This window comes from Mustela erminea, chromosome 16, assembly GCF_009829155.1.
Source record: "Mustela erminea isolate mMusErm1 chromosome 16, mMusErm1.Pri, whole genome shotgun sequence".
NCBI lineage: Eukaryota > Metazoa > Chordata > Mammalia > Carnivora > Mustelidae > Mustela > Mustela erminea.
In genome coordinates this window covers 40,578,187-40,592,269 of record NC_045629.1, presented here as the reverse complement: position 1 = coordinate 40,592,269, position 14,083 = coordinate 40,578,187, and the positions used below count along the sequence as shown (strand labels likewise).

Sequence of the window (14,083 nt, the reverse complement as noted above, 5' to 3'; positions counted from 1 at the left end):
CTATTCTAAGAAAAATGATAAATTGAGGAAATAGAAATTATTAGTACACATCAATTTATTCAGCAAGTCTTTATATATAAATGTCCCTTCTCATAATTGATTTAAAAAAATCCATTAAGCAATGGAATACTAGAGAGTCAGATGTCTTTCATTTTACTGACTAGAGTTTCTTTTACTGATTAGAGAGTTGGAAGTCTTTCACTTAACAAACATGCAAGTTAGAGACAAGGACATGACCTTTTTTTCTTCATTTTACCAAATACCAAATACCATGCGAACTTGAGAATCTCTCTCATTTTTCTGAGTATTAGGTTTCACATCTATAAGGTTACTAATAATGATTCTCTACATATGGCTCAAAATTAAGTGAAATATCTGTAAAGAATTTAGCATGTAATAGGACCTAAAAAATTGAGTTTGAATTAAAAAAGAATAGTATATATTGTGTATTAAGATTATGTCCTAACTGGTCAGTATCTGTGCTTATTATCCCATTATACTGTATTTTAGAAAATTCTAGATAAATTTATAATTTCTGAATTGGTTGATCTTTAGGGTTCATACTTAGTTTGATTTTTTTTTAAACAGAAAAAGAACCCAAGATATTGTTAAGTATTGCTAGATGTAGAATAGCAAAGCTTCCTCACTAAAGCTTCCTGACGTGTGGATCAATATTCTATTCATAGCAGTTGTCCTTTTAAGATGATTTGTTAAATATATGTAAACTTCGAAAAAAACTTTATTCAATAGCTCTCAGCATGAATTATTAGAATTAAATTTTTGAGACATTGGATCGAAATGTTATTTAAAAAATATTTATACTACAGGGCTGTGTATTCATAGTTTAAAAGACAACTCCATGATTGGCCCATTACTTATTATCCATTGTCATAAGTAGGATTCTTTTTCTTTTGCAAGTGTTGTCCTTTGTAACAGTTGATGCCATAAATGCCTACCCTAGGTCATTCTAGTAGCTTCAAGGGAAACTTTTGGAGATCTACATTGTATGAGTGAGGCAGGTATTAGAGTTTAAAATTAAAAGTTATTTTGTATAGTGATTTTGTAGTTCAGTTAAATCTTTACTGTTTTTAACCTAAACTAAGAATTAGGCTTTGGTTTGTGGATCCTGTCCTTCATAAGTTATGAGTCTATGGATCAGTTTTACAGTGATACTTACTGTAAATACTTGCATCTTCCGTTAATAACACTGTAACATGATGCTGTTGTATACTGTGTATCCCATACTTATTCCCTATAATATCAGTGTCTTTATGCAGGCATAAGTTTACTTAAAAAAATATTAAATAGAATACTATATGGCATTATCTTTTCTCATTTCTTTAACTTATATGAATTTATCTGGAGCTCTTGCTTAGTTTTCCTACTATATATTGAAAGAGTGGGTGATACTAAAAGATCTTTTATTTTTTGTTTATGTACTTGTGTTGCAAAACCACATAATAGTTCTTTAACTCCCCAACTCTTGAAAATCCCTAGTTTGAATACTGTGGATTTGCATTGCTCAGCAACTGGAAAGGACTTTACAACCTATCAACTAAATTTCAGCTGAGCAATGAAAAACAAGAAAGTGTGTGCCACAGTACTCTATTGTATTCTGATTCATTAGTTTCATATGGGAAACAGGATGGAAAGTTACTACATACTAGTATTAGGGTTCTAATTATAACGTTTAGGATAAACATTAACACAATATTAGATTGCTTTTTGGTCCTTATTTAAAATTTTTCCTTCTACATAGAAAATATTCAATATTTGTCTGAAATACTTTTTTTTGATACATATGCTTATAACTTTTCTGTTTCTTATTATATCAAATTTGTATTGCCAACAAGTACAGACAGCATTAGTTTTGTTTAGAAGTTTGTTAATAGCCGTGTTGAAATACCAGTTAAAAGACACATTACAAAACTTGATAGGTATTAATTTGGAATACTGGCTGGCTTATCTCCAAACTTTAGGAAAAAGTAACTATTTTGTGTTTAGTTATCAGTGCTAACTTTGAGAGGTTGTTGAAAAATTTATGATTTTACATTTGAATTATGTCCAGAGGCATTTTTTAAATAGAAGAAAGCATGTCTTTGGAGCTAAAAGAGAGTTATTAACTCTATTCTTTACTTAGGGAAACAGTTATTTAGGGTAATAATCTGCTTAAAAATCATATGGTTACAATTGCTTCTGAATGAGCGGATACAAAGTCAGATGGAATTTTACTTTAGGCTTTGTCTTAATAGGCATAATAATTTGGAAGGCTGTGTCCTATTCAGGCACCAGAAGATTTAGTTATATTTAAGAGGTATTTAAATTTATAGATTGATTTAGTAAAACTAATTATGTTGCAGGTACTAGCACACAAAGATAAATAAGATCTAGTTCTTTTTTAGACTCAACTAACTCAGTCTAATCATATGGGCATGTAATAGATTTACTGTGATAAATAATAAATAAAATACAGTAGGGGTAGTGGAAGAAGAAAGATAAGAATATAAATTATTATTGTTATTATTATTTTACTGTAAGCTATCTGTTAGGAACTATAAAGTTTCCAACGAACTACTTTATTTTCCATTACTATTGAGACATGAGAATATTTTTTCCAAGGAAATAACAGGAACTTGACCGTGGTCTTGAAAGATGAATAACATTAAAGGAGAAGAGCAGCAGGGAGAGGGAAGGAACTCCAGAATGTATAAATACATGGTGAGACAAAATACCACGTATGAATTCAACAATCTATTAAGCACCCACAGTGTTCTAGGCACTGTGCTAGACACTGGAGATACACCTGTGTGAGAAAACTGTAATTTAGTGGTCAGATGATAGGTAATTGCAACTAGTGCAGTAAGAACTACATTGGAAGAGGATAGACACAGGGATGTTTTGTGAGCACATAAGGGTACTTAACCAGAACCTGTTCAGGTCTGCCTGGGTGTGAGGTAGAAAAAGGTTGGACAAGATTCTTAATTCTTAGTGGCCAGAAGCATGGAGATGGACATGCCGTCACTTCCTTGATTCAGGACCTTGGGCAAGTTACCTAATTTCTCCAAGCCTTAGATCTAAAATTAGGATTATAAAAAAAAATACAGCTAACATTTATTAAGCTCTTAATATGTACCAGGCACTGTGCTAATGCTTTATACATATATCTTGCTTAGTCTTCACGTCAAACCTAGGAGATAGATGCTATTGTTTTCCATAGTTACATCACTAGGTGCTGAAACCATAACATGAACCCACGTAGGCCAACTTGAGACCTGAACTCTAACTCTTAATTGGGCCTAATTGATAGAGTTGTTCTGAATCTTAAATAGTGTAACTTAGATAAATGATTTACTCTGCATGACAATGTAGATGTTGGCTTCTGTTTCTGTTATGAATAATCCAGGATATAATAGGAACTGAAGTTTTTATTTATTTATTTATTATTTATTTTTAAAAAGATTTTATTTATTCATTTGACAGATAGAGATCACAAGTAGGCAGAGAGGCAGGCAGAGAGAGGGGTAGAAGCAGGCTTCCCGCTGAACAGAGAGGCCAATTCGGGGCTCGATCCCAGGACCCTGAGATCATGACCTGAGCCGAAGGCAGAGGCTTTAACCCACTGAGCCACCCAGGCGCCCCAGGAACTGAAGTTTTTAAAGCAGATGTTGTGTAAAGAGATCATAGTTTGGAGAGAAAGAGGTTATATTCACCCATTTGTTCAGCAAATGCTTGTGTTACACCTACTTTGGATCCAGTCCAGGTACTGTGTTAGTTGCCAGGGAAATAGGGTGAATGAAAATATTGTTCCTCACTTAAAGAATCCGCTCTTCGCTTTTGTAAGTATTAAAGACAAATCAGTCATTATAATATAGTACAATATTCTTTAATGCCATGATACAGGCATATTCACTGTGTCCCATGAAAATAGGGCGAGAAGGGAGAATTTAAATCAGGCTGAGTGATCGGTGAGTTGAATTAAGAACTACTGTGGAACCAAGAAAGTAGTGGTGAGAAAGAAGAAAATAGATTTGAGAAATATTTTGGAAATAGAATGGACAGGAATTAGAGACTAATTATAGTATGGAGGCTCTTATTTAGATCTTATTTAACCAAAGGTGGTCTGAGAGAGTTGAAGGCTTTATAAGGAATACCAGAGGTGAGAACATCTTTGGAGTCAAAGTAATGAATTTAATTTTGGATATCTTGAATTTGAGGTGTTTGTGATAAGATGTAAATGGAAATATTTTAAAAAATAGAATTGGAATTTGAGAGGTAGAGCTAAATGTATGGATTCGGGTGTATTTGTCATGTAGATCGGTAGCTGAAATCATCGGAATAATTGAGGTCAGGGAAGATCAAAGCCAAATTTGGAAGGATTCCTAAATTTAACTGGAGAAAAGAAGAGGAATAAGCCAAGGAAGTTAGAAGAGGTAGTCAAAGAAATAGGAAACAAACCAAAAGAAGAGTCAGGAAAGTTATGAGAGGAAAATGTTTCAAAAGAGGGAATGTTCCATTGTGACAGATGGTGTAAAGAGGTCTAAGGTTTCCACCTTAACTTATAAAATAAATTATCTTCAAATGAATGTTGTGGTTGTGTGTGTGTGTGTGTGTGTGTGTATGTATATAAAAACATCTTGATCATCTTGTTGAAAAGATAAGATACATTTTTTCTTCCTAAAGTATGGAACCTCAAGGTCTTTGTGATAATGGAAACCAAAAAATTGATTGGTAAACCGCTTCAACCAGCAAGACCTGTTCGTCATCTGACTTCTCCCCCTGGTGAGTAATCTAGGGTACATATCTTTAAATATTAATTGTTTAATGGCTAAGTAGTATTTGAAAGACTAAATAATATATGAAGTAATTGTTTATGATGGGTAAGAAATAATGAAAACTAATGATCTTGTTTGTTTGAAAAATTTAAAAACCAAAGAGAAAGACTCTTAATAGTCTATGAGTCTACCTAGTCTATCAGACTAACAAATGTAGGAAGAATAGCTCTTGCCTCCCAACAACTTTGTGTACTTTTTTTAATGTCTCATTTTTATGGTTAACTGCTTCTGCTTAGAATGATACTCTCAATACAAATTGTGCCCTGAAATTATGCTCACTGCAGAGCAATCCTGCTGGAGAATTAACCTTTAAAAATAATTCCTAATAGCATATAAATGAATGAATACAAACAAAACAATGGTTACAGATTAGGGCTTTGCTAGGACATAGGGTCTCACTTTTCAGGAAATTTAAACAAAAATTTCTAAAATTAAAGATTTTTCTTTTGCCTGTTAAACTAGTATTTTGGACATATTTTTGGAATACTTTTTCCTTTATTGGAATTTATTTTTTTCATTGTTGCCAGAATGGCTTCTGTATTTTAACTTAGATATACTGTATTTTAACTTATTTTTTTCATTGTTGCCAGAATGGCCTCTGTATTTTAACTTAGGTATGTGTGTGTGTGTGTATGTATATATATATATGTGTATGTATGTATGTGTATATATATATATATCTATATCTATCTCCTAAATGTTAATATATATATCTCCTAAATATTACTATATATATTATATATAATATATATATATTGTCACCATCCTATTAAAATACTCTTTATTCCATGTGTTCAACTGAGTAACTGACTTCTTAGAAAAAGGAAAAAAAATTTCATGTGTTCAACTGAGTAATTGACTTCTTCAAAAAAGGTGCAAAGATGAAGCAGAAAAGATAGAAATGATACCAGTTCCTCAGTTTTCTATTTGTTCTCCTCTTACAAGGGAGATTGTCTCTGCTTTGGTTGTGTTTCCTCTGAAAAATGGCTGTGACTTAGGACTGACAAAGGATATTAAGGATCTTCTGGACCATAGCTTTAACTGTGTTGATGCCAGCTCCTTCTGGTGTGCTGAAGAAGCAGTAGTTTTGGGTCAGGTCACAGATTTTCTCCTAAAGGGAAGGGTATAAGGCCATTGGCCACAGCTCCTTTCTGTGACCAGCCTTTTTATAGCACCCGTCACTCCCTTATCTGTACAGATTCAGTTTTTCATTGATTCTAAGTCTTTTATAGGGGATAAAGGTAGTGGACCTGCCTCTCATTTAATTATATCCTCCTAAGATCCAGATAGAATTATTTACTTTTTAAAAATAAAATTTATTTATGTATTTTAGAGAGAGAAAGACCAAGCTCGACTCATGAGATCATGACCTGAGCTGAAACCAAAAGTTGGACACTGAAGCAAATGAGCCACCCAGGCACCCCAATATTATTTCCTTCTGGAAATTCCTTTTGTCTTCTATATCACAAAGCCCACTCTGCTCTCCCCTAATATCTTCGCTGTACCCCTCATATTTGTTTTTATTATAGTAATTTCTTATGAGCTTGTCTTTTAAAATAGACCATGAACTCTTCTAAAACTCTGAACTCTTTTTACACTTACAACCCATCCCCTAACACAGTGGCCGATATTTCTTAGTGTTTAATAAATATTTGTTAAGTAAATGAATTATCAGAAAACAGTTCAAAACAGTACCTGGAATATCCTGGATAGTTAAGGGTTTTGGATGGTTGTTTATCATTTATTGAAATAATGGATATTTAAATTAGTTTTCTTTTTTTTTTCCCTTCTACCAGGAGCAGTATTCCCTTTCAACTTTCAGAATGAATATTCATGCAACACTCAATGCTTACAAAGTGGAGTTAGCAGAGTAAGTCCTAGAAATTATAATAAAATGAAACATTGCAGACTGGAAAGTAACATTTGTTAGATGGTGCTGTGCTAAGTACTGTGCTAGGTATTTTATGTACTTCTTAAAAAGTTATGTTGTATTTCAAGAATATATTGAAGGAAATTATGACTTTTGCCCAACATTTTCAAATCTAAACATTTTGCTTTATTTATTTTAGAAAATGTTAAAGAGGGGTAACTGGTGGCTCAGTTGGTTTAGCATCCAACACTTGATTTCAGCTCAGGTCATGATCTCAGGGTTGTGAGAAAAGATTTTCTCTCTTCCTTTTCCTCTGCCCCTCCTCCCCCAAAATGTTAAAGAAGAAACCTAACATATATTTCAAAACTCCTGTTTATCCTTCCACTAACCCATTTTCTTCTCATCCTCCACTTCTTACCCCCTACATGGTATATGAAAATAGTGTTCATTGTGCAATGGAATCCTATTTCCTGCCATCGCCACGTGTTGCATTAAATGTGTGCAGTAAGTCTCGTCCCAGAGATGGGCCCAGAAAGGGGGTGGCTGGCCCGATGGGCACACAACCACATGCCAAGTTTTTGATAGGAAGATGAGCTTTAGCCCCAGCCCTGCGATTGCCCAGCCCTGTGACCTTACATGAGTGATTTCTTTAATTTCTCAAAGCCTTAGTTTCCTCACCTGAAAATGGGGCTGATAGCTGTCTTTCTCAGAGGAAGGTGTTAGGAGGAGATAGCAGTGAGTCAGTGCTTCCAAAATCTTAGCACTGTGTCTGGCATGTAGTAAGTGCTTGCTCCATACATCATACAACAGTTTTCCTGGCTGTGCCTGTGGACAGTGCCCCTCCACCATCCTGTTTTCTTCTCACTTTCCTCCTTACCCTCCTCAAATTATTCTCAATTTGTTACTGTTTCCAAGAATGTGTTAGTACTTTTGCTACAACAAATAGAATTGTTTTAACTGCTTTATAATTTTATATATATAGTATTATACCACATGTGTTTTTGCCATTATTTCTGCATTTGGGTTTATATTTTAAATTTTTTAATATAATTTTTCAACTAAGTAAAATAATCAAAATTTAAAGTTGAAAACATATAAAATGGCATTTGGTGACAAATTTCGCTGCAATCTCTACCCCCTAGTCACCAGCTTCCTCTGATCAGAACTAACCATTGTACTAGTTTCTCACCTAGATCCTTCCAGAAATAGATTCTGCATGCAGAAGCATTACTATGTTCATAATAAATAGAATATTAGGCAACTTTTAAAATGAATAAAGCTGTTCTATATGTGCTGATAAAAAAACTCTTTATATATTAATATACCATATTTTTTATTTCATTTTCTGTTGGGGTTGGTACTTGTTTCTATTTTATAATAAATGCTACAGTGCACATCCATAAATATGTTATATCTTATACATGTTTGAGAGGTTCTCTGCATTATAAAACTGAAGTAGAAGTAGTAAGTTAACAGGTAATCCTATTTTTTGCTAACTTACTCTCCAAAGTGATTTGTATGAGCAATGCAGGAGAGGTCTGATTTTTCTACATCCTTGCCTTATTATTGTCAGATTTCAATATTTTGTCTTGTTTATTTAATTAATTAATTTTTTTTTAAAATTTTATTTATTTATTTATTTGACAGATGCAGCGAGACAGGGAACACAAGCAGGGGGAGCGGGAGAGGGAGAATTAGGCTTCCTGCTGAGCAGGGAGCCCCATGCAGGTCTTGATCCCAGGAGCCAGGGATCATGACCTGAGTTGAAGGCAGAGGCTTAATGACTGACCCACCCAGGCAGCCCACATTTTGTCTTGTTTAATGGATAAGAACTTATATCTTTAAAGATTTTTAATTATTTATTTGAAAGAGGGAGTGAGCATGAGTGAGCATGAGTGGGGGGAGGGGCATAGGGAGAAGCAGTCTCCCTGCTGAACAGGGAGCCTCACATGGGGCTGGATCCCAGGACCCTGATATCATGACCTGAGACGAAGGCAGACACTTACTGACTGAGCCACCCAGGAGCCCCTGAGAAATCATATCTTTTTGCGGGTTTTCATTTTTATTTTTCTGTTACTTGTAACAGAAAAATAAAAACTTTTCATCTTTAATTTGGCCATTTGGATCTTCTCTTTTTCTGAATTGTCAATTCATATCATTTGCCCATTTTTCTTGGGTTGTCTTTCTTTTTGGTTTATATGCCTTTAAACTATATTTTGGATTTTAATTATTTTTCTCATATGCAGAGCAAATATTTTCTTTCCTGAGAATGTGGTCTATGATAGAATTGTCTCTTTTTGTGGTGTTTTTGTTCAGAAGTTTTAAATCTTAAGGTAGTCATATTGTCAGTGGTTTTTTATTTTATGATTTCACTTTTTGTGTCATTGTTTGCTAAGTCTTCTCATTGTTAATATCAAAAGATATTTTCCTACATACGTGTTCAGGTATAGTCTACTTGAAATTGATTTCTTTTGTATGATATGAGATAGAAATCTAATTTTTTTCATGTAGGTGGCCAATTCTCAAGTATAATTCATTGCATAATCTGTTATTTCCATAAAGATGTATGACATCTTTATAATAACTTTTCATGTACATAGGGTCCTTTTTAAGGCTCTTTATTCTGTTCCATTGATCTAATTGCATGTGTTTGTGTCAGTACCATGGTATCTTAATTAGTCTTGCTTTATATTAATTTTTTATAAGTCATTGTAATGTTTTGTTTCATTCTATCAGCTAGTATGTCCCCTTAATAAGTAATGTTTATAACTCTCTTTGGAACCATTGACCTTCTTCAGAAATCTTTATGTGTAAAAAAACGTGTATTTACATTGCAAATTTGATAGAGGAAAAACCAAACATATAATTAAACTTACTCCTAAACTTAAAATTTTGTCTGCTGCTTCAGTTATAATGCAAAAGCTGCCAGAACCTATATCAGAGGTTGCTACAAATATGCTGGATACTTTTTACTAACTATGTATTTTTTAAGTCAGCTTTATTAAAATATAGCTTGTAGTAAAATGAACCCATTTTTTCAATGAGTTTTGACAAATATATACCTTACGTAACCAATCCCATAATGGAGATATAGAACATTTTTATCTTCCCCCAAAGTGCCCTTATAACCTTTGCATTCGTTCATCATCCATTCTTCCACTAACCCCTACTGCTCCCTCCTGCTTCAGACATTCACTGATCTGCTTTCTTTAACTGTAAATTAGTTTTGACTATTCTAGAATGTCATGTAAATGAAATATACATACTGGGTATTATGAATAATGCTGCTTTGGATGATTGTGTTCAAGTTTGTTTGTGAACATTCACCCAATACACAGGAATGGAACTGATGGGTTTTATGAGGAGTTTGTTTAGCTTCTAAGAAACTGCCAAAATGTTTTTCAAGGGGGTTGTGCTGTCTTATATTCCCATCAGTGGTATGTGCCAGTTCTGGTTGCTTCATAGCCTACCAATTTTTAGCCATTTTGGTATGTGAATGTTAGTATCTAATTATATTTTAAATTTGCATTTTCTTAATGATTGAGATTGAGCATCTTATCATTGATTGAGCTTATATTCTATTTGTATTTTTCTTTTTTCCTTTTTTTGTGAAGTGTCTGTTAAAATATTTTGCATATTTTTGATATTTGGGTTGTTTACTTTGGGTTATTTGATTTTGGGTTTTTTGGGTTCATTGAATTGTGAGAGTACTGAAAATCAGTATACATGTGTGAGTTTATTTCTAAACTCAATTATGCTTTATTGATTTATGTCTTTTCCCCCCAACTTTATTGAGATACAGTTCATATGTAACTAAGATGTACAGCGTGATGACTTGATAAGTTTATATGTTGCAAAATGTTTACCACAATGGATTTAGTTAAAGTATTCTTCATTTCACATAATTACCTTTTGTTGTTACGGCAAGAGCATTTAAGAATTTTTTCCTAGCAATTTTCAGTTAAACAATACAGTATTGTTAACTATATTCATCATACTACATAAGTCTCCTATATGTCCATCTTTTGTCAACATCACATTTTACAGACTGCTGTAGCTTTATGATGTCTTAATATAAGATAGTGAACATTCACTAACTTTAGTTTTTTTTCCTAATTTTTCTCAGCTGTCTAGGTCTTTTGTATTTCCATATAAATTTTAAATGAGCTTGTCAATTTCTACAAAAAGTCTACTGGAATTTTGAGTCTAAAGATTAATTTGAGAAGAATCAGCATCTTAAAGATACTGAGTCTTCTGATTCATGAACACAGCATATCTTTCCATTTTTTTGTATTTTCTAGCATAGGGGTCTTGAACATCTTTTGTCAAATTTATAAGCAGTTCATATTTTTTGATACTATTGTAAGTGGTATGTTTTGTAAATTTCAAATTCCACATGGTGGCTGGTAGGATACAGAAATAGTATTGGCTTTTGTGTATCAATTTTGTTAAATTCACTTTTAGATCTGATGGTTTTTTTGGTAGAATCTCTCCTCCCATTCATGTTCTATTATAGGAATAATTTTTCTGTAGCTTGTACTATAAATACATAATGCATTGTTATTTTTGCTTTCACACATTATCTTTTAAAATAGCTTAAGAAATAGAATGAGTTTTATTTTACCTTTGTTTACTAGTGCTCTTAACTTCTTTGTATAAATCCATGTTTCTGTTTGATATTATCTTCCCTCTTCTGAATAACTTCTTTTAACCTCTGTTTTTTTATTACTACCTCATAAAAAATACTTGAAAACTTTGACTTAAAACAATAACTTCTTACTCTCTTTCATGGCTCTCTGTGTTGACTGAGCTCAGGTGGCCTTTTTCTAAGTTCAGTAATGTGGTTGCAGTCAGGTAGCATCTAGGATTGTAGTCATTTAAAGTCTTGACTTGATGGCCAAATGTCTTACTTATATGGCTGGCAGTTGATGCTGACTGTTGGCTTAGGATTTAGCTGCTTCAGCGGAATGGAAGGAACACCTAACACCTACAAATGATCTTTCCAAGTGGCCTGCGCTTTTAACAGCTTCATGTCTGGATTCCATGACTAATGTTCTAAAAGATAAAAGGTGGAAGCTGTGAGATTTTTAAGGCCTGGAAATCAGTTAAGTGTCATGTCTGCCATATTAGATCAGTCTGAGCAGTCACAGAACTTGCTCAGATTCAAGGGGAGGAGATAAAGAATTTACCTGTTGATGGGGGAAGAATGTCAAGATTTAGTAGCCATCTTTTTATTTAAGAGTAATTTGAGGGGTACCTGGGTGGCTCAGTTGGTTAAGCATCCGACTCTTGATTTTGGCTCAGATTGTGATTTCAGTATCCTGAGATATAGGCCCCTGTTGGATTTTGCGCTCAGCAGAGTTGGCTTGAGATTCTTTCCCTCTTCCTGTGCTCTCCTCAACCACTGCTCATGCTCTCTCTCTTTTTTAAATAAATAAGTAAAATCTTTTAAAAAACCTGAAAATAACCCCAGTAATTTGAATTTTCCTTCTGTATTACCATTTCCTGGCCATTCCTTATTACAGGCTTTTCCCCCCATTGTTTTATAGGAACTCTTGTATACTACATAAATTAACTCTCAGTGAGTTAGTTTTTTTCCTGTTTAACTTTTATTCTAGGAGTGCAGTTTGAGATGCATTTACCTCTTCTCATTCTCCTTTGTTGTCTCAGTGGTGTACATTTGTTTAAGATGAGTTAGAGGAGCTAGAAACATTTTTGCTCTAAATATGAAAAAGCTAAACAGAATATTGGGTAATGTACCATAAATGGCAAAGAGCCTTGACTTGAAAAAAAAAAAAAAAAAAGACCTGGTGTTTATTTTGCTTTACTCAAGCCTATTCAGTTTTCCATTTCCTAAACTAGCCATATTACGCCATGCTTCCCAACAGAAAGCTGTTCTTTCCTTCCATAAACATTCATTTTTCACTAGTCAAGCCAGTCTAATTACCACTCATCCTCCAAGCATCTTATAAAGCCCTTCCCAACATTTTTAAAAGAGATTTTACTATTTGACGGAGAAAGAGGCAGTGAAAGAGGGAATAAGCAAGGGGAGTGGGAGAGGGAGAAACAGCCTTCCTTCTGAGTAGGGAGCCCTACTCATTGCAGGGCTCAGATCTTAGGGCCCTGAGATCCTGACCCAAGCCAAAGGCAGATGCTTAACAACTGAGCCACCCAAGTGCCCCTTTCCTGACATTTTAAAGCCAAGTTTGATATTCCTACTCATTTCTTCCATCACACTCTCTGCATATTTTTATTATAGAGTTCTCAAGTTTTATTCATTATGTAAGATTGTAAAATTTGTAAGATTATTATTTTATTGTAAGATTATAATTGAAAAAATTATAAAATTTTAGTAGATGTACTCTCTTACATGCTATGAAATATTTGAAATAATCAGTATTTTGAGTTGCTAATATATGCAGAAATGACAGTACAGTTTTTTCCAGATTTCTTGAGGTGTGATTGACAAAAACTGAATATATTTAGGTTATATAACATGATTTCTTGTAAAGGTATAAAACCTGATGATTTAATGCATGTATACATTTTGATGTGATTATAGCAATCAAGTTAATTAACACATTCATCACCTCACATAGTTACCAAGTTTGTATGTGTATATATAGGGGGGAACACTTAAGATCTATTCTAGTAGCAAATTTCAAGTATATAATATAGTATTATTAATTATAACCACCGTGCTGTATATTAGGTCTCTAGAAATTATTTATTTTTTAATAGAAAATTTGTATTCTTTGACCAGCATTTCCCCATTCCCCTATCCTTAGCCTCTGGCAAGCACCATTTTGTTTTCTAATTTTATGAGTTTGACTTTTTACCATTTCACATATAAGTGAGATCACACAGCATTTGTCTTTGTGTCTGGTTTATTTCACTTAATATAATATCTTCCAGGTTGTAACATATAGCAGAATTTTCTTCTCATTTTATGGTTGAGTAATAATATTCTATTTACATATTTTTCATCCATCTATCTATCTAATGTATCTACCACATTTCCTTATCCGTTCATCTGTTGATATGTATATAGGTTATGCCCTTATTTTGGCTATTATGAATAATGCTGCAGTAGATGAATGGGAATGCACAGTCTTGAAGATTGTGCTTTTGTTTCCTCTGGATATATACCGAGAAGTGGGATTGCTGGATCCTTCAGTAGTTCTATTTTTTATTTTTTGAGGAACTTCCATACTGTTTTCTAAAATGGCTCAACCAGTTTATATTTCCAGCAGTGTTGTACAAGAATTCCCCTTTCCCCCCATTCTTACCAATACTTCTCTCTTTTTGATAACAGCCTTCCTAACAGATTGGTATCTCATTATAGTTTTGATTTGCATTACCTTGATGATTTACAAATGTC

At 33.5% G+C, this 14,083-nt stretch overlaps 1 protein-coding gene across 1 annotated transcript in view; it reads left to right on the top strand.

Annotated features, from left to right (window-relative positions):
• Positions 1-14,083, top strand: part of C16H8orf88 (chromosome 16 C8orf88 homolog) — a 38,363-nt gene that overhangs the window by 2,609 nt on the left and 21,671 nt on the right. The window contains exons 2-3 of the mRNA XM_032316525.1: positions 4,681-4,779; positions 6,629-6,702. Coding sequence (XP_032172416.1) covers positions 4,707-4,779; positions 6,629-6,702 — 147 coding nt within the window. The 5' untranslated portion in view covers positions 4,681-4,706. The remainder of the gene's footprint in view (positions 1-4,680; positions 4,780-6,628; positions 6,703-14,083) is intronic.